The following is a 24,612-nucleotide window of genomic DNA, read 5'->3' on the forward strand; positions in this document are numbered from 1 at the left end:
GCGAACACACAACCACACAAGGAAGGAAAGCTGAGTCATTCAGCAGGGCTATGAGAAAGATGCTAATAAATAGTCTCTCCAAGTCTCAGTATGCTATGTTGTAGAGACATGCAGTAAAATAATCCGCAACAACCGTTAGAGTAATCAGATTACCTTTTTGTAACAAGTTACATAAAACTATAAACATTAAAACTAAAACATTAACTCTTAAATTCAAGTAATGCATTACTGAATTCCATTCTAATAAAAGTAATCAGGTTGTGGAAAAAAATGCAGTATTTCCCTGTGTTCATTGACACACAAAAACGAAACTCAAGGAAGCATCTGCACTGTTTCTGTTTCTCACCTGAGTCAAAGCAGGCAGCTGTGTATCTACAAAAGTTAAACCTACAACTGTGTCAAAACAAATATGCATCTAGCTTATTCTACTTGCTAGATGTATCGTATCCTCTTGTACTGTACGGTATCATTTCTTATCATAGTGTATCAAATCGTATCATTTTGTGTTGTGTGGTATGGTGTTGTTTAATTTCTCTTCATTTTGTTTCGTATCATATCATGCCCTGTTTTGTCATGTTGTATCATATTGGAAACGTCATATGGCATTGTTTTGAGTTGATCTGAGTCCTGTCATGTCCTATCCAGTTGTGCTGTGTAAAAATTAATTTCTGTGTATTGTGTTGTGTTGTATCGTATCCCATTGTATCGTCAGGTACTGTATCAGTTCTTGAAATCCCTTTAAGTACCCACAACTGGGAGGGATTTTATTACCACTGCAGAGGGGAAACAGTTGAAACATTGAAATAAAAGCATACTGACTGAGAAATAAAGTTAATTTTTGTAAAAGGTAAAAGTAAGACTGGTAATTTGTTAATTGTGAGTTCAAAATCAGAATTATTTTGAAGCCTGACAATAAGCTGATGAATTCCCCAGTTACTAAAGCTCTAAACCAGACAGTATAAGAATAATCAGTTTTGTGATCTTAACTCCTTAAAGGGGACATATTGTTCTCAGAGGTCCCCAAAGCAAACCTGTGAAGTTTGTTGCTGAAAAAACACTCTAGTATTGGATTTTAGCATGTCTAAAAACCCCTCTCTTTCAGCCCTGCTCAGAACGAGCTATTTCTGTGTCTGTAAATGTTAATGATCTGCCTGACACCACTCCTGACCACACCCTTCTCAGAAAATGGATGTGGCACTCCTGATGTTACAGACATTTTTATCCAAAGTTTAGGACCTGACTAGGATTCGATCCATCAATCTCCCAGACCATAGTCAGCAGGGTAACCCACTGAGCTATCCAGCATCTCAGCTGGTAGCTGACAGGGTCAGTAGAGGAGGGCGGAACTTTCCTCCAAGTGGGGCAGGGCCAGCCAAACCTTGGGGTGGGTGCTTACTCCCCATGTGAGGTCACTAGGTGTAAAATCTGAGAACGGCTTGTTTCAGCACACATTTTCTGAAAGGTGGAGAAAGAGAGGGGGAGAGGGAATGGATTTTTCTGGTACTTGAGGGGATTATGGACAGGCCAGGGGCACATATTTGTGATAAAAAAGCCTGAGAAAGTGGTTTTTGCATAATATGTCCCCTTTAAAACCCCTCTCTTTGAGCCCTGCTCAGATTGAGCTGTTTCTGTGGCTTTAAATGTAAATGATCGGTCTGACTCCACCCCTGACCACACCCCTCTCAGGAAATCGATACGGCACTCCTGATGTTACTATGTTACAGATACTATTATCCAATTTTCAGGACGTGACTGGGATTCATACCATCAATCTCCCAGACTAAAGTCAGCAGTGTAACCCACTGAGCTATCCAGCATCTCAGCTGGCAGCTAAGAGGAAGATCAGGGGAGGAGGGTGGAACTTCTTCCAAGGTGGAGAAAGACAAAGGAGGAGGGAATGGATTTTTCTGGTATTTGAGGGGATTATGGACAGGCCAGGGGCACATATTTTCGTTTGAAAAGCCTGAAAATTTTTATTTTTTTGGCATAATATGTCCCCTTTAAAGCCTGATAACTCAAATAACAAAAAACCCTCATTTTGTGGAACTGAGATTTTTATTTAAACTTCCACTGAAATCTAAATGAAGAAAAATGCCATATGATTTCACACATATTTTTCTGTATCACATTTGATACATTAGGCATTTTTTGGCAACTTACAATCCACTGAAGGATATTTTTATTACTTATTAAATTGTACTAAAAAGGTTTTTAAGTAATTTAGTGATCATATGAATTAGATAGAGGTCTCATAAAAGTGTGTAGCAAATGTGATGCAATAGCATTAAGGGGTTAAGGTCCACAGTATAAAAGTATGTCAGAGAGCTAGTGATGAATAATCACTTTTGAAGGATACCTTCTCTTACAGATGCTCAATTTCTCATAAGAAAAAGAAATTGCAGCAAAAGATTGCGGATGTGGGCACATATGACAGAGTGGTGGAGCCACACCCTGTGTACATGAGCAGCCCAGGTTCAAGTCCGACCTGTGACTCCCTTCCCACACGTCATCCCCCACTCTCTCATCCCTGTGTCTGACCATATCATCTTTCCTCCTCTAATAAAGGCATAATAGTCCAGAAATATATCTTTAAAAAAGAAATCACTTTCTGCCTATGAGTTAAGAGTGTTTTTTGTGAAGAGTTCAGCTGCTGCTCCTCCAAACTCAGAGAGGTCAGAAGCAACAATTTATCCATCTGATGAGGAAGCCTCATTTCAGCGGTGTTCAAATCAACACACAGTGAGGAGATTATGTCTCCCAGCTGGCCTGGGAGCTCTGAAGAAACCCTCGAGAAGAGCTGGAGGAAGCTGCAGGATAAAAGAGACATCTGGCCTGTTCTGCTCGCCCTGCTGTCGCTTCTGACTCTGAACCAGGAAAGCAGCAAGTAGTTGGAACGGTGGATGGATGTTCAGTTTGAAGATAATGACAGTGATTTGCTGTTAGAGAGTGTGCTTGGAAACATACCTGTCGTAATCCCCGTCATCCACAGCAGTACCAAACTCTATGAGGCCTTCGTCAAGCGTGTATGTCACTGTGTTGACTCCCTCTGTGACGATCACGTTGGTCTTCCCGTCAGCTCGTTCTAAATCCACGATGTCTCCCTGATGAAGAAAAATACAACAATTTAAACCTGGACTGGAACGGTAGTGTTACTGTGATCCTCCCTGCTGGTAACTTTAAGCTCATATAGACAGTTACTCAGGCATCAAGGCTTTCATATGCTTTAAGATCAGTGCATGTGCACAGAGAAACGCCTCTTTCAGTCTGAGTCAAATAGACAAAAAAATCTGTTATCTTACTTCTATGGCTCCCAAATACACCTAGCACACAAGTGTCTGCGAAAATGCACAACACTGTAATGTCAACACTTGCACATTTGCTGTCATAGTAGTCATGTCTTCAAAACATATATAATAAAAAGTAGTCCAAATCCACCCAAGCTTAAGCTTCCTCTGCCTTGATTTTATTATTAATGAGAACATCAGGGAAACGTGCTCCTGCCCAGGGCGAGTAACTGCTCCAGGACAACAGCTTTAAAAACGCACTCGCTCAGTCAGCTTTACAGCTTTACACAGCTGGAGGACAGTTAATTTAAACACATGGTTTGGGATTAAAAATAAGGAAACTCTCAAAAACTAGCAACTACAAATTTACAGTGCTTGCAAAACCATCAGAAAAGGTTTAAAGTTCAAACTTCACTTTTGCACTGATAGATCAGTTTACATGGCCAGAGAGGGCCAAATCAAAGCCCATAAAGTGCAAAAGTAAAATGTTTAATCATGAAAACTACTACTTTATAGTTCTTCTAGTCATGTACTTATACCACCTAAAGAAGTTGTTCTCAACTGGTGGGTCGGGACCCAAAAGTGGGTCATGGAGCAGTTTTCAGTGGGTCACAAATGTGTGTCTGGAAAAAAATGGTGGCAAAAGTATAAGACGAGCATGCATACATACCTTTTATTTTACTCTGTTTTATTGTGATACTGGGTAAATGAAAATGTTTATCAATATTTAGACTCATTTATCCCCTTTTCTTGCAATAAAATTCCTGCTTTTACCAAGATAATGAATCATAAATCATTCTGTTCCTCCCACATCTTAAGTGCAATTTCATTTACTGAACGTGCACTGTTGAAATATTTGGTAATTTGGGTCGCAACTTATCATCAGAGGTATTAGTGGACCTGAGGTTGGACCAGTTGAGATCCACTGACCTAAAAGAGACGATACACCGTAAAGACATCCACGACCACAAATAATAGGAGAAAAACTCTCACCTTGATAGGGAACATGGTGATGCTCTCCGGGCTATCGATGCTGTACCAGATGCAGAGGCTTCCCCTGTTCTGAGCGACCACCACGTCACTGCTGGGCACCCACTGCACGTAGGAGCAGAAACTCAGCAATGTGGTCTTCACGCCGCTCTCTATGTCGTACAGACGGAGCTGAGGAGGAGGAAGAAGAGAGACACATGGGCTCAGATGGTTTCTCCTTCTCTGATTAAAATATTTTGAAAATTTTAACATTATTACAACGGCAAATTTTAGAGCAGTGTTTCTCAAACTGTGTGGCAAGGCCCATCTCACAACAACAGAGCTTACTGTATCGTGTTACACTGGCTACACTTTGCATGGGTATAAAACAGGTGTGCCTTATGATTTTAGCAGAGATGAAAAAAGTGCCAGACTATTATACTCAAGTAAAAGTATAGTTATGTTGGTTAAAATTTACTGAGGAAGAAGTAACAGTACTTCTCTATAAATCTATTAATTTAAAGTAAAAAGTAAGTAATTTAAAGTTTACTTAAAGTACTGAGTATCTGCTTTTGATTCTAAAGGGTATGTTCAACAACAGAGTGTAAAAATCATTACAGAATAAAGACCAAAATGAATTTTTGTTTTCATTTTACACCCCGTGATCATCCTGTTTTTTTAACTCCCTGTTGTAGAAAGTTTACATCACAAAGTTTTGCTGATTTGACTTGAGCAAAGTTGATTAACTTCCTACAGCTTCATATAAGTCCTCACACAGCAGTTTATTCTCCTCTGAAGAGTTGAGATTATGTACGTTCTATAATGTACAGTGGCTCCCAAAGCTCTTCAGATGTATGAGTGTGTGTGAGAGACCGCCTGCTGCTGTAATCAGCTACCTTAATATCCCTCACCCCCAACACGCTCACACACCACCATTTTAATAACCCTCCTTCTATAGTTTCACCCCGGGGCTCAGCTGGGGAAGTTTTAATGTAATGAGGACGAGCTGCCTGTTGATTAGTTTCACTTAAAGAAACATTTGTTACACAAGTCGACTTTTCAGGTTTATAATTCATGCAGAGGGCATTAAACCTGATTAACCACTAAATAAACCAATTGTATGCAAATCACTGAATCTTTATGCACCATTAGTACATCATTTCAGAAGGTAGGTCTGAGAGTTCCCATGAAATAGTTGGTATAGCATTATTTGATTCCTTATACTTGTTTAATTTTTTTTGGCCTTGGCATTTAAACCAGAAAACAGGCTAAATCTGAGGATGTTCCAACTGCTGGGTGAGAGAGAGAGACATAAATGAGTCAATTAATGTTTAAGTGGATGCGAAATTATCAGCCGCCAGTGCAGAAAGGCTTTTTAATATTTTCTAGGAAATAACAAACTCTTGAATATAATCAAGAATAATGACAAAACGTATTTTTTTTAAACTTTTATTCTGTAAGAGACACCTAATGCAATGCAAACGTGAAAGAAATCTAAAGAAGCTCTGAAGTTATGAAAACTTTTCAATCAGTTCCTTTTTCCGAGCAGTTGGCAGCAAGAAAGATGCACTCTTAAATTATATCTTGGACTTGTAGTGTTTTTCACAATTAAGTTGACAACATATGTTGAAATCTGTGAAAACAAAGAAGATGGATGGTCCAAGACACCTCTGAGAGAAAGAACAGGAAATTTCCATCAAGAAAAACCCCAGAAAGGTGAAAAGAAGACCTCTGTCTCAACTACAACTCCTGGCTAGCTTAAAAGCAAACAACAACTGCCAGTGACTGCCATGGAACACTGCCTGATCAACAGATGACTACTGAATGCTACCTATTGAGGTAGCATGGGGCGGCACGTGTGAATGCAGCAGCTGGGCGCCATCACTGGCAGCAAAACAAAGCCCTACACTTACACCAGAACTGACAGCATGTCCACGGAGTTTACATCTTTCCTGAAGGAGATTATCTGGAGAACGGGGTGCTCGGAGACTGACAGGAAGAGGACATGGAGCAGCACGCAGCCAGCACCTACAGCCAGCTGGGAGGAGGCAGTGACAGCATTGTGCAAGAAGGCGAAAGCAGGGCAAACAAGCCAGGCTGCAGGCTAGGCTAAGAGCAGCCCCACACAAACCTGCCTTACCAGGCATCCTTCTGCCAGGGGCCCACTCCCTAGCCAGCAGGATGGCTGTGGATTTCGAACCACTGCTTGGACCACTGTGGTTGCTGCTACAGAAGAGACTCCCAAACGTAATTTCATTGCATTTTTACAATTTTTACAATGCAATGACAATAAACGTCTGTCTGTCTGTCCGTCCGTCCGTCCGTCCGTCCGTCCGTCCGTCCGTCCGTCCGTCCATCCATCCATCCATCCATCCATCCATCCATCCATCCATCCATCTATCTATCTATCTATCTATCTATCTATCATTCAAAATTCCTGTGAAATAGTAAAGGAAGCTAAATAGGTTTCCCCAAGTGGCTAACCACAGACAGCGGTTGATGTAGTGAACACTGCTTTATTTCTTAGAAACAGAAGTTCGACTGAATTATATTTTAAATTCTAAGTTATATTCACTGAAATGTCCTTGCAGAGTTCTGGTACCTGTTGTGCTGTCTGAAGTAGTACTAATAACCAGACAGAGCCAAAATTGTGACTTTAACAACAGTTTCTAAACACGCTGTTCCCTCTCTGGGACTTGATTCTTCTGAAATGAACGCTGAATTACTACCCATCTGAAGAGGTGACGCATGTGAATCAAACATATCAGTAAAAACAGGATTAAAAAGATGGATTGATTTATAAAATAAGGAGAATTTCAAAACACAGAGAGAGTCAAAAGTTTGATGTTCCTTTCGAAGTATCCATGCCAAAATGTATGTTGAGCTTTCGTTGTTTTAAAGTTTATAAGTTTGTGTCCTGCCTCCTCAAACAATACTGCACAGATTTGGAAATTTGCAAAGCAGATGGGTTTGCCATACTCCATGTCTGTCATCAGGCAATCCATCTTGAAAAGCTCCAGTCCAGCAATGTTTGTGCACTTTTCGGACCAATCAGCATCATTTCAGGAGAACGAGGTCATAGCCATGGGCAGGGTTTAGTTGTACTCAAAGTCGTTTGCAATGGCTGCCTCCATTGCAGTGATCAGCTCCAATAAAGCTCTAATGTTGCATCGTTTTGACCAGAACTGGACCACGTTTCTGCATCAAACAAAGAGTAAAAACAACACTAAAAGCTTTTCATGATGGGAAAGACATTTTCCATCTTCTGCTGACCTGCTTCAGTATGACTTTGTGAGATTTACAGGGAAAAGGGGCTAACTGTTATGTGAGTGGTTGTATACAATGGCTGCTAGTGGAGTGATTAGCTCGGACTTAGCCACAACAGTAGTTTTGTCAGAACTGATGTTCATTTCTTTGTAAAAATAAGGGCAGAGAGCGACACTGAAAGCTCTTCATGATGGAAAAGGTGTTTTCACTCTTCTCCTGGTTTGCTTTGGCATAAGTTTCAGATTGTTACGGGTGGGGTCTGCTGATGTATCCAATGGCTAGTGCCACAGTTTCTATTAGCTCTGATGTAGCTGTAGGAAAGCAGCAGTTTAATCAGAACTGGACCACATTTCTTTTTAAAACAAGAGCATAGAGCCACACAGAAAGCTTGTCTTGGCAGAGAAGATGTTTTTGCATGTCTCCAGACCGGCCTTGCCATGAGTTTTATTCACTGAGAGACTCCAGCATTAACAATCTATGGCAGCAGTAGCCTGTCAGTTCAAGAGAGGTGCATGCATAAAACATCGCTCTGATTGTTCCATCATGAAAGTGACTGGTAGAATGTGCCCCCAATTACTTTCCAAGAATTTTTTGAAAAGTCCGGCCCTTCCTAAATGCTTTTCTATGGGAGCTTTCCCAGATAAATCTGAAATATAGCCATGCAATAGAGATATGAAACAGTCTTTCTGGCATGTCAGGTTACAGATATGGAGCAAATAAAATTAATTAAAAATACTGGTATTTCAGGGCACAAATGGCCTAAGCAACAAGGTCACATCCCATGTATATGGTGGGCCTGAGTTCAAGTCCGACCTTTAGTTCTTTTCCTGCATGTCTCTTCCCAATCTTTCATCCCCGTTTCCAACTCTGTCCACATTATGTTGCAGCTTAGTGCTACGGTCAAAAATTTCTGAACAATAAAAAACTGAAATATCACATCGGCATAAGTATTCAGACCCTTGCAGAAACTCTTGAAGTTTAGCTCAGGTGCCTCCAATTTCCCTTGATTTTTGCTGAGATGTTTTTAGACATTGATTGGAGTCACCTGTGGGAAAACTGGCAGAAATTTTTTGCAGCCTTTCCCAAATCTGCATTTGTCAACAATCCTGTCTTTGAGCTCTGCAGGCAGTTCCTTTGACCTCATGGCTTTTTTTTTTTTTTGCTCTGATATGAATTGTCAGCTGTGAGGCCTGTGAGGAATTTAAGCAACTGTAGCATCAGGCTGAAAAAAAAAACTAAAAAAAGGGAAGGGGGTCCGAATAATTTCTGAATTCACTGTACAAAACTAGAAAAGCACTCAGAGAGTGCAGACCTCTGCCATTAGCCCTATCTCCCAACAGCGAAGAATCCTTTAAAAACATTCCTGGATCCAGACAGTGGTCTGGATCACTCCAAAAATCTAATTCACCAATTACTCCTTCCCCGCTAGGGTGGAGTCACGGTGAAGCAAAGCATTGGCTGCGCTACGTGTAGACTGTCATGGCGAAAGCATTGCCTGCCTAGCCAACAGATGCACTGACAGTCTCACCCATGGTCTCACTGGATGACTGGAAGTCATGGCAGAGGGTGAATATTCCTCTATTCCTCCCAGCAATGTGAGTATTCTCGCTACAATTCACTGTCTTTCTCTCTGTTAAGCTCCGACTCGTCTCCTCGACCGGGCGTGCGTCTTTCAAACTCTACAAACTCCAAAACTTTGAATAGAAAGACACCAAAAACATGCTGTTGGGATTGAAGTTACTCATGTCCGCCATTTCCTGGTGTGAAGTGGTAACAGCGCAGACCTCTGCCATTAGCCCTATCTCTCAATAGTAAAGAATCCTTTCAAAAATTCCTGGATCTAGACGGTGATCCGGATCAGTCCCAAAATCTACTCAGTTCTTCCTTATGCCATTTCGGACATTTCCTGAAAATTTCATGAAAATCCGTCCTTGACTTTTTGAGTTATGTTGCTAACAAACTAACAAACTAACTAACAAACTAACAAACCCACCTGATCGCATAACCTTCTTGGCGGAGGTAATAAAAACTCGGGATGTACTGATATATTGCAATACTTAAAAAACTGCTACAAATAGAAGCAATTTAAATTAATCTGTCAAAAGATATACATTGCATTACTATTTCAAATGAACAGAGGGCTTCTTTGCTTTGCTGAGCTTCTCATGTTCGACATCAGCAGCTGGTTCTTCCCTTAGTTAGAGTGGACATTTGCGCAAAGATTACAGAATGTTTTTCTTGAGGTATAATTTTCACAAGAATAGCTGAAAGCAAGAGGTGAACATAGGGTACAATGACCATGACTTTTGACCTACAGTCTCCAAAATCTATTCAGTTATTCTTAAGTTAGAGTGGACAAATGTGCAAAGTTTGAAGAAAACCCCTCAAAGCAATCTTGAGTTATCTTGTTTAAAAGAAGGCCAATGATTATATATTCCATGTAGCTTAGGAATGCCTGAGGTAGCTGGTAGCTGGGAAAACACTGATGGAGAGAGAGAGAGATGTCAGCGCTGACTTGTTTAGCCTGCTGCTACTGTGACCAGGCCCAAGATAAGTGGGTGGAAATGGATGGATGGATGGAAGGAAGACGCCCTGTAGATCTAAGGACAGATGCATGGATAGACTGACCAGAAGCATAAAGACTCCCACCCCTTGCTGTTACTTGAATGGAGTGATAGAAATGAGCATTGTTTTGGTCGATTTGAAACCTAAAACTGAAAAAAAATTCTGTGTATGATATTTAGCCTTTTTTCTCAGAGAATACAAATAAAAGAATCAATATTTATAAACTAGCTTCAATCTAATGTCTTTGTAAAAGTTGAAAAGCTGTCACAGAATCTAATAAATTGTACTGTAAACTGCATACTGTTCTTAATGCACCTGTTCTCTACAGCACAGCAAAACACAAATGCAAAAGTATATGGATCTCAATTCTGTCTAGAAACAGTGAAGAAGGAACTCCTAGCTGAATAAGAACCATAAAAACTTTACAGAGTAAAATTCAGGAAGATTTCTCTGCTTCTAATTGTCCCCAAACCTCCCATTTCTCAGCCATTTGTACCCATACATAAATATTTCACAATTTTTCGCACTGAAGTTCATTTTGAAAAATTTACATTTGTACCAGAATGTGATATTTTAAGTCATTATGTGCCATACAAGAGCATTGAAAAAGTTTGAAATCACTGAGGGATTTCCAATTACCAGAGCTCTCCGTGTCTTTGCCCCGGGGCTTGGACATCAAACTGTTTCTTTACCCTGGGGCAACAACTGACAAGAGCTCACTGACACTCTCATCCTGCACACAGAAACTCAGGACTGTGTAGCTCAGGTCTACCAAGAGAGGGACTGCTGTGGATAATATCTACAGCTTTTTTAAGTGTGGGGTTTGTTTCAGGTCTGGAGGTAGGAATGTTCAAACCTCCAATTTCCAATAAAAGAAAGACACCTCTGTATTATAAGGGAAATGATTAGAAATCATTCATTTTTAAAGTACTGATCAGATTTGTTTTGGGTTGCACAAGAAGGGACTTACTCTTTGTCAAATCAGCAGAGTCATCTTCCTCGTTAGAGGACAATGAGACATCAGACGTAACAAAAACGACGAGATGAAGGATGCTATCAAAACAACCACAGGGTACATAAGGATAATCTGACATTCAAGACCCTCTAAATATACTTTAAGGCCCCTTTGCATCTTCAGTTTCTTACCAGTTACTCTATATTGGTGACAGTTAATTGCATGTTCTAAGCAGATTTTAAGATAAAATGTGACAACATAGCCAAGAAATTGCAGATAGTATTTGTTGTTGTGTTTTGCAAATAATGCTCTCTTTATGATCCTAGCAGGGCTAACATTAACCAACTCTCTGCTGTTACTACTCTAGGCAAAAGCTTCACTGCATAGCTGCTTTATATTTGCAAAATCCTGTAAAATACTTAAAGGTATCAGCCTCAGGCTCAGCTCTAACACCTTCTCCTACAACCACTTCTCAGAAAACTTGCATTTACAGTGCTTAACAAATTTATTAGACCACCTGTCATATTTGTCTCAAAGACCATCCAGCATCATGAAGTGCGTTTTACCATTTTGAACAGGAATGAGGGATTTCAAACTGAATTCACCCAAATTTGAGCCGGCTCACTGGGCTTCTCTGAGAAGTCAGAAAATAATCAAGCATTACATTCAACCACTAAAACTCATTTTTCTCTTCAGGAATGCAAGTAAATAATAATGTGCTTTACTGTTTTTTCAGTTTTTTGTAAATCAATAACTTTGAAAATTCATGGATAACAATAATAGTTAGATTTTAGCATTAAAAATATCATTTGGGTTAAAGAGCTTCTACATATTGGTTTGTTAACCATTGCAGAAACATAAAAAATGATTATAGTAATTACCAATGCTGTTCATTTAGGTTGGTCTAATAAATTTGTTAAACACTGTACATGCACACATCATTTGATCACATAGTTAAGCTGCTAGCTAGGGACAAAGCAGATCTTTAAGAGTGCACTGATAGTTCAACGGACCAGAATTTAAACAATCTTGCAGACTGATGTTGGATCAGGTGGAGTTCCAGAATATTCAGGATCTCACTTGTAATTAAAACTAATGAAAAAACAAAAGCAGAGAAATTAACAATTTATTTTGACAAATATAAAAATTGAAACCAGCTACACATCTAAAACTTTATGGTCTTGCACATATGATTTTTAAATTGATTTGTCAGCTTGTAATACTTTTTAAGACTCTGAACCTGGGCTTCGTAACACCCCAGCAGTGCCACAGGATGATTGCCTCCATGCTACACAGCATTAATCCAGGAATTCATGCACAAAGACCCCAGAATAAGTATTAGCATAACCCAACATTATTTTAAGAAGGTTATATTATTTTGGATCTGTTATCTAAAATAAAACGTCACGCATTCAAACCTTGCACACCTTTGCATTTTATCTATATTTACAACAAGCATTCCTAGAATGCAGAAAATTGGCAAAGGCTGCTAAGGCAAGGGCAAACCACGGTGTTTAAATAGAGGTTTTGATGCAATGTTATGTGCAAGAGAGAAGGAAGCAGCAGGTACTGTTTAGTATCCTTAATTACCCATCTACAGTGTACAAACATGATTTTGAAAAACATGAGCTCGATTTTCTTTTTTAATGTGAGAAAAAATCTGAAGAAGAAACCAGCCTCAGTGTGCAAAGGCCTTAAAAAAGCAGAAGTCAGCATTTGTTGCCTTGTAATAACAAACCCTGGTAAGAAGCTCTCTAAAAATGACGTACCAGTGCAGTAATCAGTGGCTGTGGACATAGGACCTAACATTTGCTTATTTTAAGCCCTGTAGGCTACTGTTTACTTATAAGTAAATATTGCATGACATACGATAGTTTCTTTGAGTCTTGTGCAATTATTCAAATATATCAACGTAGGTTAATGTTTCCTTATAAGAAAGGTGTCACACTAAAAAAAGGTGAGAACCACAGACCTAAAAGGCCATATTTTACATAACATGCCCTGTAATTGGTTGTCTTTTTTATTATTTTGCACCTATGTTGTCTTCAGATGTTATGTTTTCTGCCTTGCTTGCAACCTGGATCCCTCCACAGGACCTGGCTTCTATCTATATGACAGAGGTGGCTAAAAAAGGAGCCATTAAAACATGGTTTTGTGTATGAACATGTCTCTAACTTTTGCCATTAAGACTCCTCAACCTTACTTTCTACTTATTCAAATCTTGCCTAATATTACCCCCTTCTCCCCTCAGGCCTCTCTCCCACCGTTTCCTCTCTTACGATCCCTTAGGGTGCTGAGGTTTCATTCTCACCCGCAGCTTCTTGTCCCTGAACAGCAGTTTGCGTCCGGTCTCATTGAGCTCCAGCCAGTCGATCTTGGAATCGTGGCTGATGGTTGCCAGGTTGTAGCCGCCGGCCAAGTCCACTAAGGAGAGAGGAAAGAAGTGGAAAACCTTAGGTGAGCCGCAGCAGACTGTGGAAGTGAAAATGTATCTAAAATGGGCCATTTGGTTAAGAGTTAAACAGATTTATTCAGAATTATGAATGATTTCTTCATGCTGTTTGTGCACTTTAAAGTTTTGAACACTTGGCTGTGTTGGAGCAAAGTTGATTTGAGTTTGCTGATAAATCAGGACTAAATCAACTTTCAAATTAAGTTAGTGGACATGGTCTGGTCAGCGTGGTCTGCTTAATGGAAATTATAAAGTTTAATTGATGACTTACATAATACAGTTATTACCTCTGCTTATTAGGTTGTGTTTAATGCCCTCAGTTTGTCTGTCATTAGAGTTATAGTAAAACTATGTGGCTCATTTAAACTTAGTCAGAGTGTGTGGCACAAGGTTAAAACTTGCTCAACTTTTGCAAACCTCAATAGTCCTTCATTCCAATGATTAGTAGTATCAAAAAGGACCAAAGCTTTAAAAAGTGTCAAATTTCCCACCATTTTAACATAAATCTGCTGGAAGACAAAGAAAGACAAAACTGTCTCAATTGCCCTGCAATGTATTAATGCAATACAGATATTGTGCAGGACTTTGCATGCGTTTCTGGTAACTAAAAGCAAGATATTACCCAATACTGGGTGCCTTAGACTTCTATGTATGTTGGCTGGTTATCAGTAGTGTTTGATTTTTACCGAAATCATGTCTTAGTTTTCAAATCTAACATCGTGACAACCCTAGTGCAGCACTGGCTAAGGAAGAACCCATCTTATTTGGCACCACATGTGACTCATAAACACGCTATTTCAGACCGCTTCAGGATGTGACTCACAGACAAGTAATTTCCTCTTTGTGAGCATAGATTTTTTATTTTTGTCAAAGCAGTTTTACATAACAAGCTGCCACATTTGTGATTTTATTTCAGGCCTGGTATTTCAAATGTGTACATACGTACAAGATGAGACACAGTCACATTCTGTGGAAATTTGGCTGCTTTTAACTGTGTATGACGTGTTGTTATACAGATAAGTCATGTCGGTCTTGGGGGGGGCTCAGGTTTTCTTAGATACAAGTGAAGGGGGGGTGGGGGTCAAAGGAAAAAAGGTTGGGATGAACTGATCTAGAAGTGACTTAATCCTCAGACCCCTTTCTCAGATGAACCCCTATGGAGGTTTAGTAGTACTGTTGATCAGCTGGCGTCCAAATGTTTACATTTTTGCGCAAATACTTAAATTCTACATTTTAAAGATGTCCAGAGTGACTGCCCTCTACAGGTTAAAACTTTATACTGCAAATGAATTATTTTGAATATTGCTACTGGCTGGCCTGGTTACCAAGTGAGGCATGTGGTACCATCTGTTGTGGGAGCTCAACAGTAACTGCCTACTTTTTTCCACACTGTTAACTTTACTTGTTGCAGCCCCATGAGTGTAGCACAGGGGGGAAAAGGGTATTGATTACCCGAGCCTACAGTAGGGAGGAGACCTTAAGGAGCCTGCAATGAAAAGTGTGTTTTATCTATTTTTTCTTAGTAATTAGTGTCATTATTGAATCAAAAGCGACAAAAAGAATGGGTCAAGAGACTGAAATGTGTATCAAATAGAGTAAAATAAACACTGGGGGGCCTGTGCTCCTCCCTTAAAAATATCTAAATGGTATAGTCCAGTGCTGCGAAATGATGCAAGTACATTCAGTTTAACCATAGAAAACATACTGCTCATAAATTAGAAAATTATGCTTCAAAAATAAATCAAAATGCATGTATATCTGTAGAAAATGATGCAGTAATTGTTTCTTGGCTAGCCAGTTAAGCAGGGGAATGAGTAATATTCTTTCTGGGGGCCCAAAAACCCTAGCTAAGCCCCTGCGTAGCCCACAGCAAACATTTGTGGCTCCACCAATCAGAGACGTTGCAGTGACACTCTAGAGTTGTGGGTGATGTATGTACTGCTGTTGACCAGGATCACAAATAAACCATGTTTTCCTTAATATGAAGAGGCTAACATACAAACGTATGGCTTCTTCATCATCATTTATCATTGTTTCACATTTAGGTACAGTATATGGACAAAAGTATTTGGCCACAGCTGTTAAACATTAATTTCAGGTGTTTCAGTCAGACCCTTTGCCATAGGTGTACAAAATCAAGCACCTAGCCATGCAGACTCCATTTGCAAGCATATGCGATAGTAAATGGGTCATTCTGAAGTGACTACAAGTTTGGTACTGTGATAAATGCCACCTTTACAATAAGATGGTAGATATTCCACAGCCAACTGTAAGGGATGTCATTAGAAAGCAGAAGCATTTAGGAACAGCAGCCACAAAGTCACCAGTCTGCTGATTCTGTAGCTTAAGAGTTCTAAACTTTCATGTAAGTTCAAAAAATGTGTGGTGGGAGCTCCATGGATTTGGTTTCCATGGCTGAGTAGCTGCATGCAATCCTCACATCACCAGATCCAGATGGATCGGTGTAAAGCACACCGATACTAGACTGTGGAGAAGTGAAAATGTGTTCTATGAAATGACAAATCATGCTACTCAGATGGATGAGTCTGGGTTTGGCAGATGTCAGGAGAATGTTACCTGCCTGACTGCACTGTGCCAACTGTGAAGTTTGGTGGAGGAGGGATAATGGTATGGGGCTGTTTTCATGGTTTGGGCAAGGCCAATCTTAATGCTCCAGCACGCCAAGACATTTTTTGGCAATGCTATGCTTCCAAATTTGTGGCAACAGTTTGGGGATGCTATGCATGACTGTGCCCCAGTGCACGAAACAAGGACTAGAACGACATGGTTTGATGAGTTCAGTGTGCAAGAACTTAACTGACCCTCATTGAGCCCTGACCTCAACCACATCCAGCAACTTTGGGATGAACTGGAATGGAGATTGAGATCCAGGCCTTCTTGTCCAACATCAGTACCTGACCTCATTAATGCTCTGCAGAATAAATGGGCCCAAAATCACTCCAGAATTTGTGGAAAACCTTCCACAAGGTACATGGCTGTCAACATGAGTCTGATGGACATTCCCACAGTTGAATAGGGAAGGATTTTGCCGTGGTGCTCTGGTCATGGGGATTAACGCTGATCTTTATCATGATAGGGTATAGTCTTTCTTATAACATGAATAGTTAACACTGGTCTATCATTAAAGGCCGCAACAAAGAGTACAGTCTGGACCTGCCCTCTCTTTTAAAGTGTCTTGAAATAACTTCTGTTATGAATTGTCACTATACAAACAAAGACTGAAGAAGACTGGAGGCTGTCATGGCTGCAAAAGGAGGGGGCAACTCTATGTTAAAGTACAGTGCTTAACAAACTTATTAGAACACCACCCAAAGTAAGGTTTATGCCACAGCTGCCCTAAATTAACAGCATTGGTAATTACCAAAATCATTTTTTATGTTTCTGCAATGGTGAATACACCGATATGTGGAAGCTCTTTAACCCAAATGATATTTTTAATGCTAAAATCTAATTATTATTGTTATCCATGAATTTTCAAATTTACTGATTTACAAAAAAAATGGAAAAAACAGTAAAGCACTTTATTACTTCTTGATTGATATGTCAAATTATAGTTATTTACTTGCATTCCTGAAGAGAAAAATGAGTTTTAGTGGTTGAATGTAATGCTTGATTAATTTCTGACTTCTCAGAGAAGCCCAGTGAGCTGGCTCAAATGAAAGAGTCCGCATTAAAGCACGTCATGATGCTGGATGGTCTCTAAGACAGGTGGTCTAATAAATTTGTTAAGCACTGTACATGGGTCTGAATATAATGTCATCACAGTTCCTTTTGGTGTACTGGTCAGGTGGACAGATACTTTTGTCCATATAGTGTAGCTTGTGGTATGACATTATGGCTTATTATAGTGAATATCTAGACTGTGGAACATCACCTTTTTTTAACAAGCTCACGCTCTTACCAACAGCGATGGTCTTTATGTCGATCAGATATGCAAGCTTCTTGTTGTCTTCAACTCCTCTCTGCTTCCTCTCATTTATCCGGACACTGTTTACAAACAAACACAAACAAACCTTTATTAAAAATGTCAGTCAAAACAACTGACAAACCAGCTTGAGTTGTAAGCACTGTGCCCAACTTCAGCTAAGAGTGACTGTCTTTGGCTGGAGTTCATCATGGTTGAATTCCCTGCAGGAAATCATGATGTTGTCATGCATCAGTGTCTGGCCCGGGGCGAGGAGCAGTCAGAGCATCCTTAAAAAAAAACTGCCCTCCTATTAGTCAGTCACCGGGGGACTGTCAGTCAGGACTTCATGACAGGACTGAGTCTTTTAACATGGATGTGTACTGACTCCCAGGATCGGTGTCACTGATTTTCCTAAAGCCTTGCTGAAGTAATACAATGAATTTCAGCACAGCTCAATACAGCCCCCTAACGGTCAAAACTGGAAATACATGCAGAGTTGATTAAAGGGGAATGCTGATTAGACGAGGAGAAAAAACGCCAATAAAACAAAAAATGGTCAGTTTCTTTGTCTGATGTGCCTGAAAATTGTGTGAAAAGCAGCTCAAGGCTTAAGACAGGGGTGTCAAACTCAATCACAGCAGGGGCCAGATTCTGGATTCAGGTCTAACCTGAGGGCCTAACAGGGTCATCTTTTTAACCATAAACTGTCAACCTCATTTCACCAGTAGAAATTTGAAAAAAAAAAAAAAAAAAACTTAAAGGCTCACAAGCTGAGAAAAGTAAATTTATTAGTTCAAAAAGGTCAAAACATTAAATTGAATTTGAAAAATTATGTCTTTTAAAGGCATATATATAAGAAAGAAAGTAAAAAATTATGAGCTTAAAAGGTCAAAATCTGAAATAGATTTGTAATCATGAAATTAAAAGTCAAAATATGATTCAAAATTTTAAATTGTGAGTCTAAAAGGTCAAACTATGGGATTATGAAGTCAAAGTTTGGATTTGAAAACATGAAATAAAATACAAAAATATTAGTTAAATAGGTCAAAATTTGACTTAAAATTTTAAATTATGAATCTCAAAGCTCAAAATGTTATATAAGAAGTCAAAATTATGAGTTGAAATGTTCAAAGTATGAAATATAAAGTTAAAATCCCAATTTTGAGTTCTTATTGTCACATGCAAAATTGAAAATCTGAAATTAAAACACAAATCAATTCATTTTCCCACATTCCTTACTTTTTATCTAATTATTTTTACTTCTTACTTTTTCAGATTTTATGACTTAACATGGATATCTTAAATCATCAAGGACTAGTAGACATTTTTATACTTAAGGAAATTTGCATACTAAAGAGCCAGTTATAACAGAAATGTCATATAATCTTGCAGGCCGGATTAAATTGTTCCATAGGCTGGATTTAGCCCCCGGGCCTTGAGTTTGACACCCCTGGCCTAAGGAGTTTACATCGAGTGCTTAACAAATTTATTAGACCACCCTAACCCTAACCAAAGTAAGGTTTATGCCACAGCTGCCCTAAATTAACAGCATTGGTAATTACCAAAATCATTTTTATGTTTCTGCAATGGTTAATACACCAATATGTAGAAGCTCTTTAACCCAAATGATATTTTTAATGCTAAAATATGATTATTATTGTTAACCATGAATTTTCAAATTTACTGATTTACCAAAAACTGAAAAAATAGTAAAGCACTTTAATTTTTCTTGATTAATATTTCAAATTATAGTTATTTACTTGGATTCCTGAACAGAAAAAATAGTTTTAGTGGTTGAATGTAATGCTTGATCAATTTCTGACTTCTCAGAGTAGCCCAGTGAGCTGGCTCAAATTTGGGTGAATTCAGTTTGAAATCCTTCATTCCTTTTCAATGGTAAAACGTGGAGAGCTCATTGAAAATGAAAGAGTCCGCATTAAAGCACTTCATGATGCTGGATGATCTCTGAGACGAATATGACAGGTGGTCTAATAAATTTGTTAAGCACTGTATGCCATCTCAAATGAGTTTTGGCACTGTTGAAAAGACTGAAGTGCATTTGTCAAATGAGTTCAATACCCACTGTCTTACTGGGTGCTTAGCTTTTCTCAGATGTAAGTGGGGGGGGGGACTCAAGACTTAAGACATAACTCAGGGATAGCTGTTACAGCAGGCTTCTGATCTCTACTATCCATCTGGGGGAATTATGGTCATTTAAAACCAGATGAACCAGTTTACCCGAGCATTAATTAAACAAGGGGTGTGTTAGTTTGTGTAACCATACCTACCTGATCAGATGTGGGTTCATAAACTCTGTTCTGACTGAACCCAGGATCTCATTGTTGCTGTACTCCACCAGGCTGAGCTCCCCAGCATTAAAAATCATACACACCTGAGGAGAAAACACAGTAAAACCAAACATATAAGGAGGTTATATACTGGGTGAAGTGATAAGGAATGATGCAGCAACACAGTGTAGAAAACAAGACGTGACAAGACCTGAAACATGACATTAAACATGTGTGATGTCACTCATTAACAAGTACTGTCTTGGTACAGCTGTGAACCTCACGGTGAAGCTAACTCTGGGTCTGTCTATAAAATGTGTGCAATAAAAACCCTAGTCCTTCCAGAAAGACTTGTGTACATACTGTTTCATTCTCAAAGAAGAACTTCTCGTTTCCTCCGGAGCCAGGCCAAGGTACCTGAAAGAAAAGAGTCAAAGCTTCAGGGCAAACAATGGAGCAACAATTACTGCAATTAAAATATTTCACACAAGAGAAAGTCAGCTTCAAACTACTGAGAGAAGAAAATATGCACTCTATATAAACTTAAGAGGAAGCATGTTTTTATCGTCTCACCTCACTGAGATTATTTGTCAGTAGATCCCCAAGCAGGAGAGTGTCGGAGGTGTGAGCCACCAGGTAGCGATCTTTACCCATGATTTTCACTTCTTCGATCTCATAGCCATAATACGACTTCAGGATGATTCGAGTTCCTGTGGAGAGGTTCCTTACCATCACCTGGAGAAAATTATGGCAAACGAAGCCAGCAAAAAGACAAATAAAATGTGCTTCTCCATATTTGTTTGTTCTATTTTATAAATAATCCAGATAAACCCCATTGATTTAAACAACAGTGAGTATGGTGCATGAAAATGAAGACAGCCTCCAAGTTTGTCAACATTTTTGGATTTTTCTCTACCTGGCTCAGGCCGACGTAGGTGACCTCAAACTTGTTTTTGTAGATGCTTCTCCGCAAGCAGCAATCAAACAGCTCCACTCCTCCACACAGAGTTCCCTGTAAAAGCATAAGCACATATGAAACATAGCCCATAAAACACCCTTTCCTCTTTTTTCATGCAAAATTGTGTAACATAAATTGTGTCACAGGCTGGGGCTGATCATAAACTTTGAATAGTTCCTTTCTAGTTGGTAGGTTCTGCTCAGTGCCCCAAATTTTTTTTGGAACTGGCAAATTCAGAATTTGGGTCTATTTACAAAAAAAGGCTCCTTTGGCTGTTTTCCTGTTTAATATATCCGCACTTTTGTTAAGATTTAGACACTTTTAACACCAAAGTCAAACAGATTTTATCTATCTGGCATTTCTTTCTAAAACAGATTCTTAGGTTAATGTAGGCAAACAGAATTGTCTGGGTTTTTTTGTTCTTATTGTAACAAAAATATTTAAAACAGAAAAAAATCTACCAATAATCACTGAGGAACCATTTGGTACCAATAAAGGAACATCTAAATAACAGAAAAAGTGTAGAAGTTATATTATGCATTAAAATAATATGATGGATAAAGTATTTACAGCACAGAGGCGTGAGCCGTCCTTCTTCCAGGCCAGGGTGGTGATGGTGTAGAGGTTTGGGATTTCTTTAGGCTTCACTTCATCCCACACTCCTCTCCTGGGAGCCCAGTTAAACACCCGCAGCCTACAGGGAGAAAAGAGAAATGTTTATGCCTTCATATGAAAGCTAGATGTAATGTGACGTATTTAGTTTGGAAATAAACATATTGGGGAGTAGAATGATACAGTTTCATTACGTGCACAAGGAATGAACCGGACCAACACCTGTTGCATGATAACCTCGCTCACAGTGCATTTGCCAGAACATTGATTAGTGCATTCACATTTCCTCTCATCCTAACTTTGTACAAAATTTTATGAGGGGGCTGGCAGGAAAAAGATACTGACCTGTCAAAGCTGCCGAACACGACAGACTGTCCGCTGGGGCTGGTGGCGGCCACGGTGAACTCCCTCTCTGTCCGGTCTCGGCTGTAGTCAAAGGTCTGCAGGATGTGACCCTCTTTGCCGTAAGCCACCACCTTCTTGTCACAGCCACCCACCATAATGCTGTTTGCACCCCAGGCCAGAGCGTTGGGTGGGCACGGGTGTGTCAACAGTTTACCCTATGTTAGAGAGGAGCAGTGGCAGAGATGCATGAAAAACTAAAGCTGCAGCAACAACACAGAGATAATCTATTTGGTGACAAATGCAATCAAACACCTAACACTGATAAGTGAAGCTGTAAGTACCTGAGACTCTCCTGAGCCTTCATCACCAAAAAAGTAACGTACAATCGTCCCGTCAGCATGGCCAGACAGGATGCCTCTGCCAGAAACACTGACACAACACAGACAAAGAAAAATCATGCTCAGCTTAGCACAGGGGAAAAGATATTTACATTCTAAAAAGGACCAGGCAACTCAACACACAACTTATCCTCTATTAATCATGGAGATTTTTTAGAACAACTTCATATAAAACTTTGGATATAAAAACATGGAAATGAGTTTTATATTTACTTTGAAGCCAGCGAGACAACACAGGAGTCGGTGCTGTATTGAGTTGATGATTTGTTTGTCTGAGTGTTGGCAACCCGAACCTTCGAAAAACAGAAGAAATTAAAAAAACATTTACTCTAAGATACAAAATGTCAGTTAATAAGATAAGATAAGATAAGACAAGACAAGATAAGATAAGACCTCGGCAGCAGAGAGATCCTTTTTCTTTCCTATATTGCTTGAAAACTGTGCCCTGCTTAATAATATGGAAAAGTGCATTTTGGGGTTTTTATTTAAAAAAAAATAACGGTTATCATTATGAAGTTTGTTCAAAAACATTTGAATAATGCTCTAATGGCTGATGACTTGAAAAATACTCTGTCTATGCATTAATATTTTGGAAAATAAGAGAAAAATGTCATTTGCTTAAAAATGTGGAAAGCGGTGTAACTAATATGAGGAAATAAAACTTGCACATTTAATTCAACCATAGTTTAAAAAATGATTATTAACATAGGGAAAATTCATTGATACTCATTGATATTCATAAAATATTTTTTGTTCGGCTTGCAAACTTTGGGGGGTCCTGTTTCATTTTCTTGCTGGGGATGCAAAAAAATATAAACAGCACTGTAATAAACTCCTGACAGACAGTAGTGCACTAAATAAGAACAGGTCCCATTCATCAATATCCTAACATTTTTCTTAAATTTCAACTTAAGATCCTAAAACAAGTCTCCGGCAGATTCATGACATGTTCTTAATCTGCTGAATTGTTTACACCTGTGCTGATGAATGCTATTTCCTTATAAGCTGAGAGCTCATGCATTTTTTCCTATTTTGCATAGAGAAATGCCTCTTTTATGCCCATATAAGGGCATGAGACTGCAGGGCTGTGTGCAAACACAGACTGCACACAGGATCAAAACGAGAGGTAGTGAACTGTTGGGACTGAAACATAGAAATAATCCAAAGTAACTGAGTTATTTAGTCATCAACAAACTTTTACTTACCAACACATTCACTGACTGACCAATTTAAGCTTAAGTTCCATCTTACCTTATCTTGGAAATTTTCAGATTTCTGTACACAGAACAGTTTTTAATGATAATATAGGTATAAAAGCTGTCAAAGACAACAATGTCACACATAAGTTGGAGCATTAAAATAGTGACTTCTCATTCTAATAAGAAGTGACACACATGCCACAGACTCACCTTGCCTTCCACTAATCCATAAACAATCACGTTATCTGCAGGCCAAAGCAGGCAGGTCACAGCACTCTGGAAAAAAAGGCAGCAACAGGTAGCATTATAAAAAAAATGGCAAATTCTCTACAAGACAAAAAAAAAGAAATTCATGACAACCAAAACCCTTCAACCATGTCTGAAAGCCTATTAATTTTTAAAATTTCAGCCTCACATACCCTTACATCTCATATAGAAATAGTACAGGCTTTAATCGATCATCTTTGAGGAAGATTGCTTGTCTGACTGTTTAAGGTGTAAAAATTAAGCAGTATTGGTGCTCAGAGACAATAATGTTGACTGTGAGGCATCACGATTGAGGGAAGAAGACACAGGCTCTACTTTTGGACTGTGTTTTCTTTTTTTTTCCTCAGGTTAAGTTTCACCTTTGACTTGTCAAATACATTAACAGGAAGATAAAAAATATATAGTATAGTTGGTTAATTGCCATTGCCTGTTCTTTTCCTGATGACAAAATCAGGATCACTTTATCAAAATTCTCATAATTAATAGTTATCTTTAAACACACTTGAAACACTTAATAATAGAAAGTTTGTTTGTTTTTAACACTCCCGATTCAAGCACATTGAACACAACTGTTTTATCTTGGTTCTCTTGTTGTACCCAAAAATTTAAATCAGGTTAAATTGAAACTTCAGTTTCCATTTTATGTTAACAAAAAGCAATAAATCATTTCTAAAACTTTTCAAATATTATCAATATTGCCATCCATGGAGCGCATAAAATACATACAGTCGCAGTATCTGTAACTGTATCTTTGAGTACACTGTTTGCTGCAAAAAAAAAAAAAGCATCACATTGTTTACTTACAGTTTGAACAAACTTGTTGCAGATGGTTTTCTTGTCACCCCTAGGAAAGAACACAACATCTATAAAAATCTGTAGTTATGCACTCAAACTGGTGACAAAATTGCCTTTAAGATTGGATGTAAAATCAGCCAGACGTATTACCATTCCTCTCCGATCCTGTAGACGAAGATGATGTTGTCAGACTGGCCGATAGCGATCTTTGTGGAGTCTGGTGAGAACTCCATGTCATTGACCGTGTAGCTGTGTTTCCCATACTGGCAAAAGATTACATTCAGGTTACCGTCAACACACAAACCACTTTTTAAAGTCAAATTGGTAAAT

The 24,612-nt window shown here is 39.0% G+C and overlaps 1 protein-coding gene across 2 annotated transcripts in view; it reads right to left on the reverse strand.

The window, feature by feature from the left end:
- ift172 (intraflagellar transport 172) overlaps nucleotides 1-24,612 on the reverse strand; it is a 67,432-nt gene that overhangs the window by 39,098 nt on the left and 3,722 nt on the right. For both annotated transcript variants that reach the window (XM_041804441.1, XM_041804440.1), the window contains exons 3-17: nucleotides 24,433-24,545; nucleotides 24,292-24,331; nucleotides 23,431-23,496; nucleotides 22,235-22,314; nucleotides 21,965-22,052; nucleotides 21,624-21,838; nucleotides 21,237-21,360; nucleotides 20,625-20,720; nucleotides 20,282-20,443; nucleotides 20,072-20,125; nucleotides 19,709-19,812; nucleotides 17,415-17,500; nucleotides 13,352-13,464; nucleotides 4,278-4,445; nucleotides 2,965-3,101 (exon numbers count right to left, since the gene is read on the reverse strand). In XM_041804441.1, coding sequence (XP_041660375.1) covers nucleotides 2,965-3,101; nucleotides 4,278-4,445; nucleotides 13,352-13,464; nucleotides 17,415-17,500; nucleotides 19,709-19,812; nucleotides 20,072-20,125; nucleotides 20,282-20,443; nucleotides 20,625-20,720; nucleotides 21,237-21,360; nucleotides 21,624-21,838; nucleotides 21,965-22,052; nucleotides 22,235-22,314; nucleotides 23,431-23,496; nucleotides 24,292-24,331; nucleotides 24,433-24,515 — 1,616 coding nt within the window. In that variant the 5' untranslated portion in view covers nucleotides 24,516-24,545. The remainder of the gene's footprint in view (nucleotides 1-2,964; nucleotides 3,102-4,277; nucleotides 4,446-13,351; nucleotides 13,465-17,414; nucleotides 17,501-19,708; nucleotides 19,813-20,071; nucleotides 20,126-20,281; nucleotides 20,444-20,624; nucleotides 20,721-21,236; nucleotides 21,361-21,623; nucleotides 21,839-21,964; nucleotides 22,053-22,234; nucleotides 22,315-23,430; nucleotides 23,497-24,291; nucleotides 24,332-24,432; nucleotides 24,546-24,612) is intronic.

Source organism: Cheilinus undulatus, linkage group 14, assembly GCF_018320785.1.
Source record: "Cheilinus undulatus linkage group 14, ASM1832078v1, whole genome shotgun sequence".
Taxonomy (NCBI): Eukaryota; Metazoa; Chordata; class Actinopteri; order Labriformes; family Labridae; genus Cheilinus; species Cheilinus undulatus.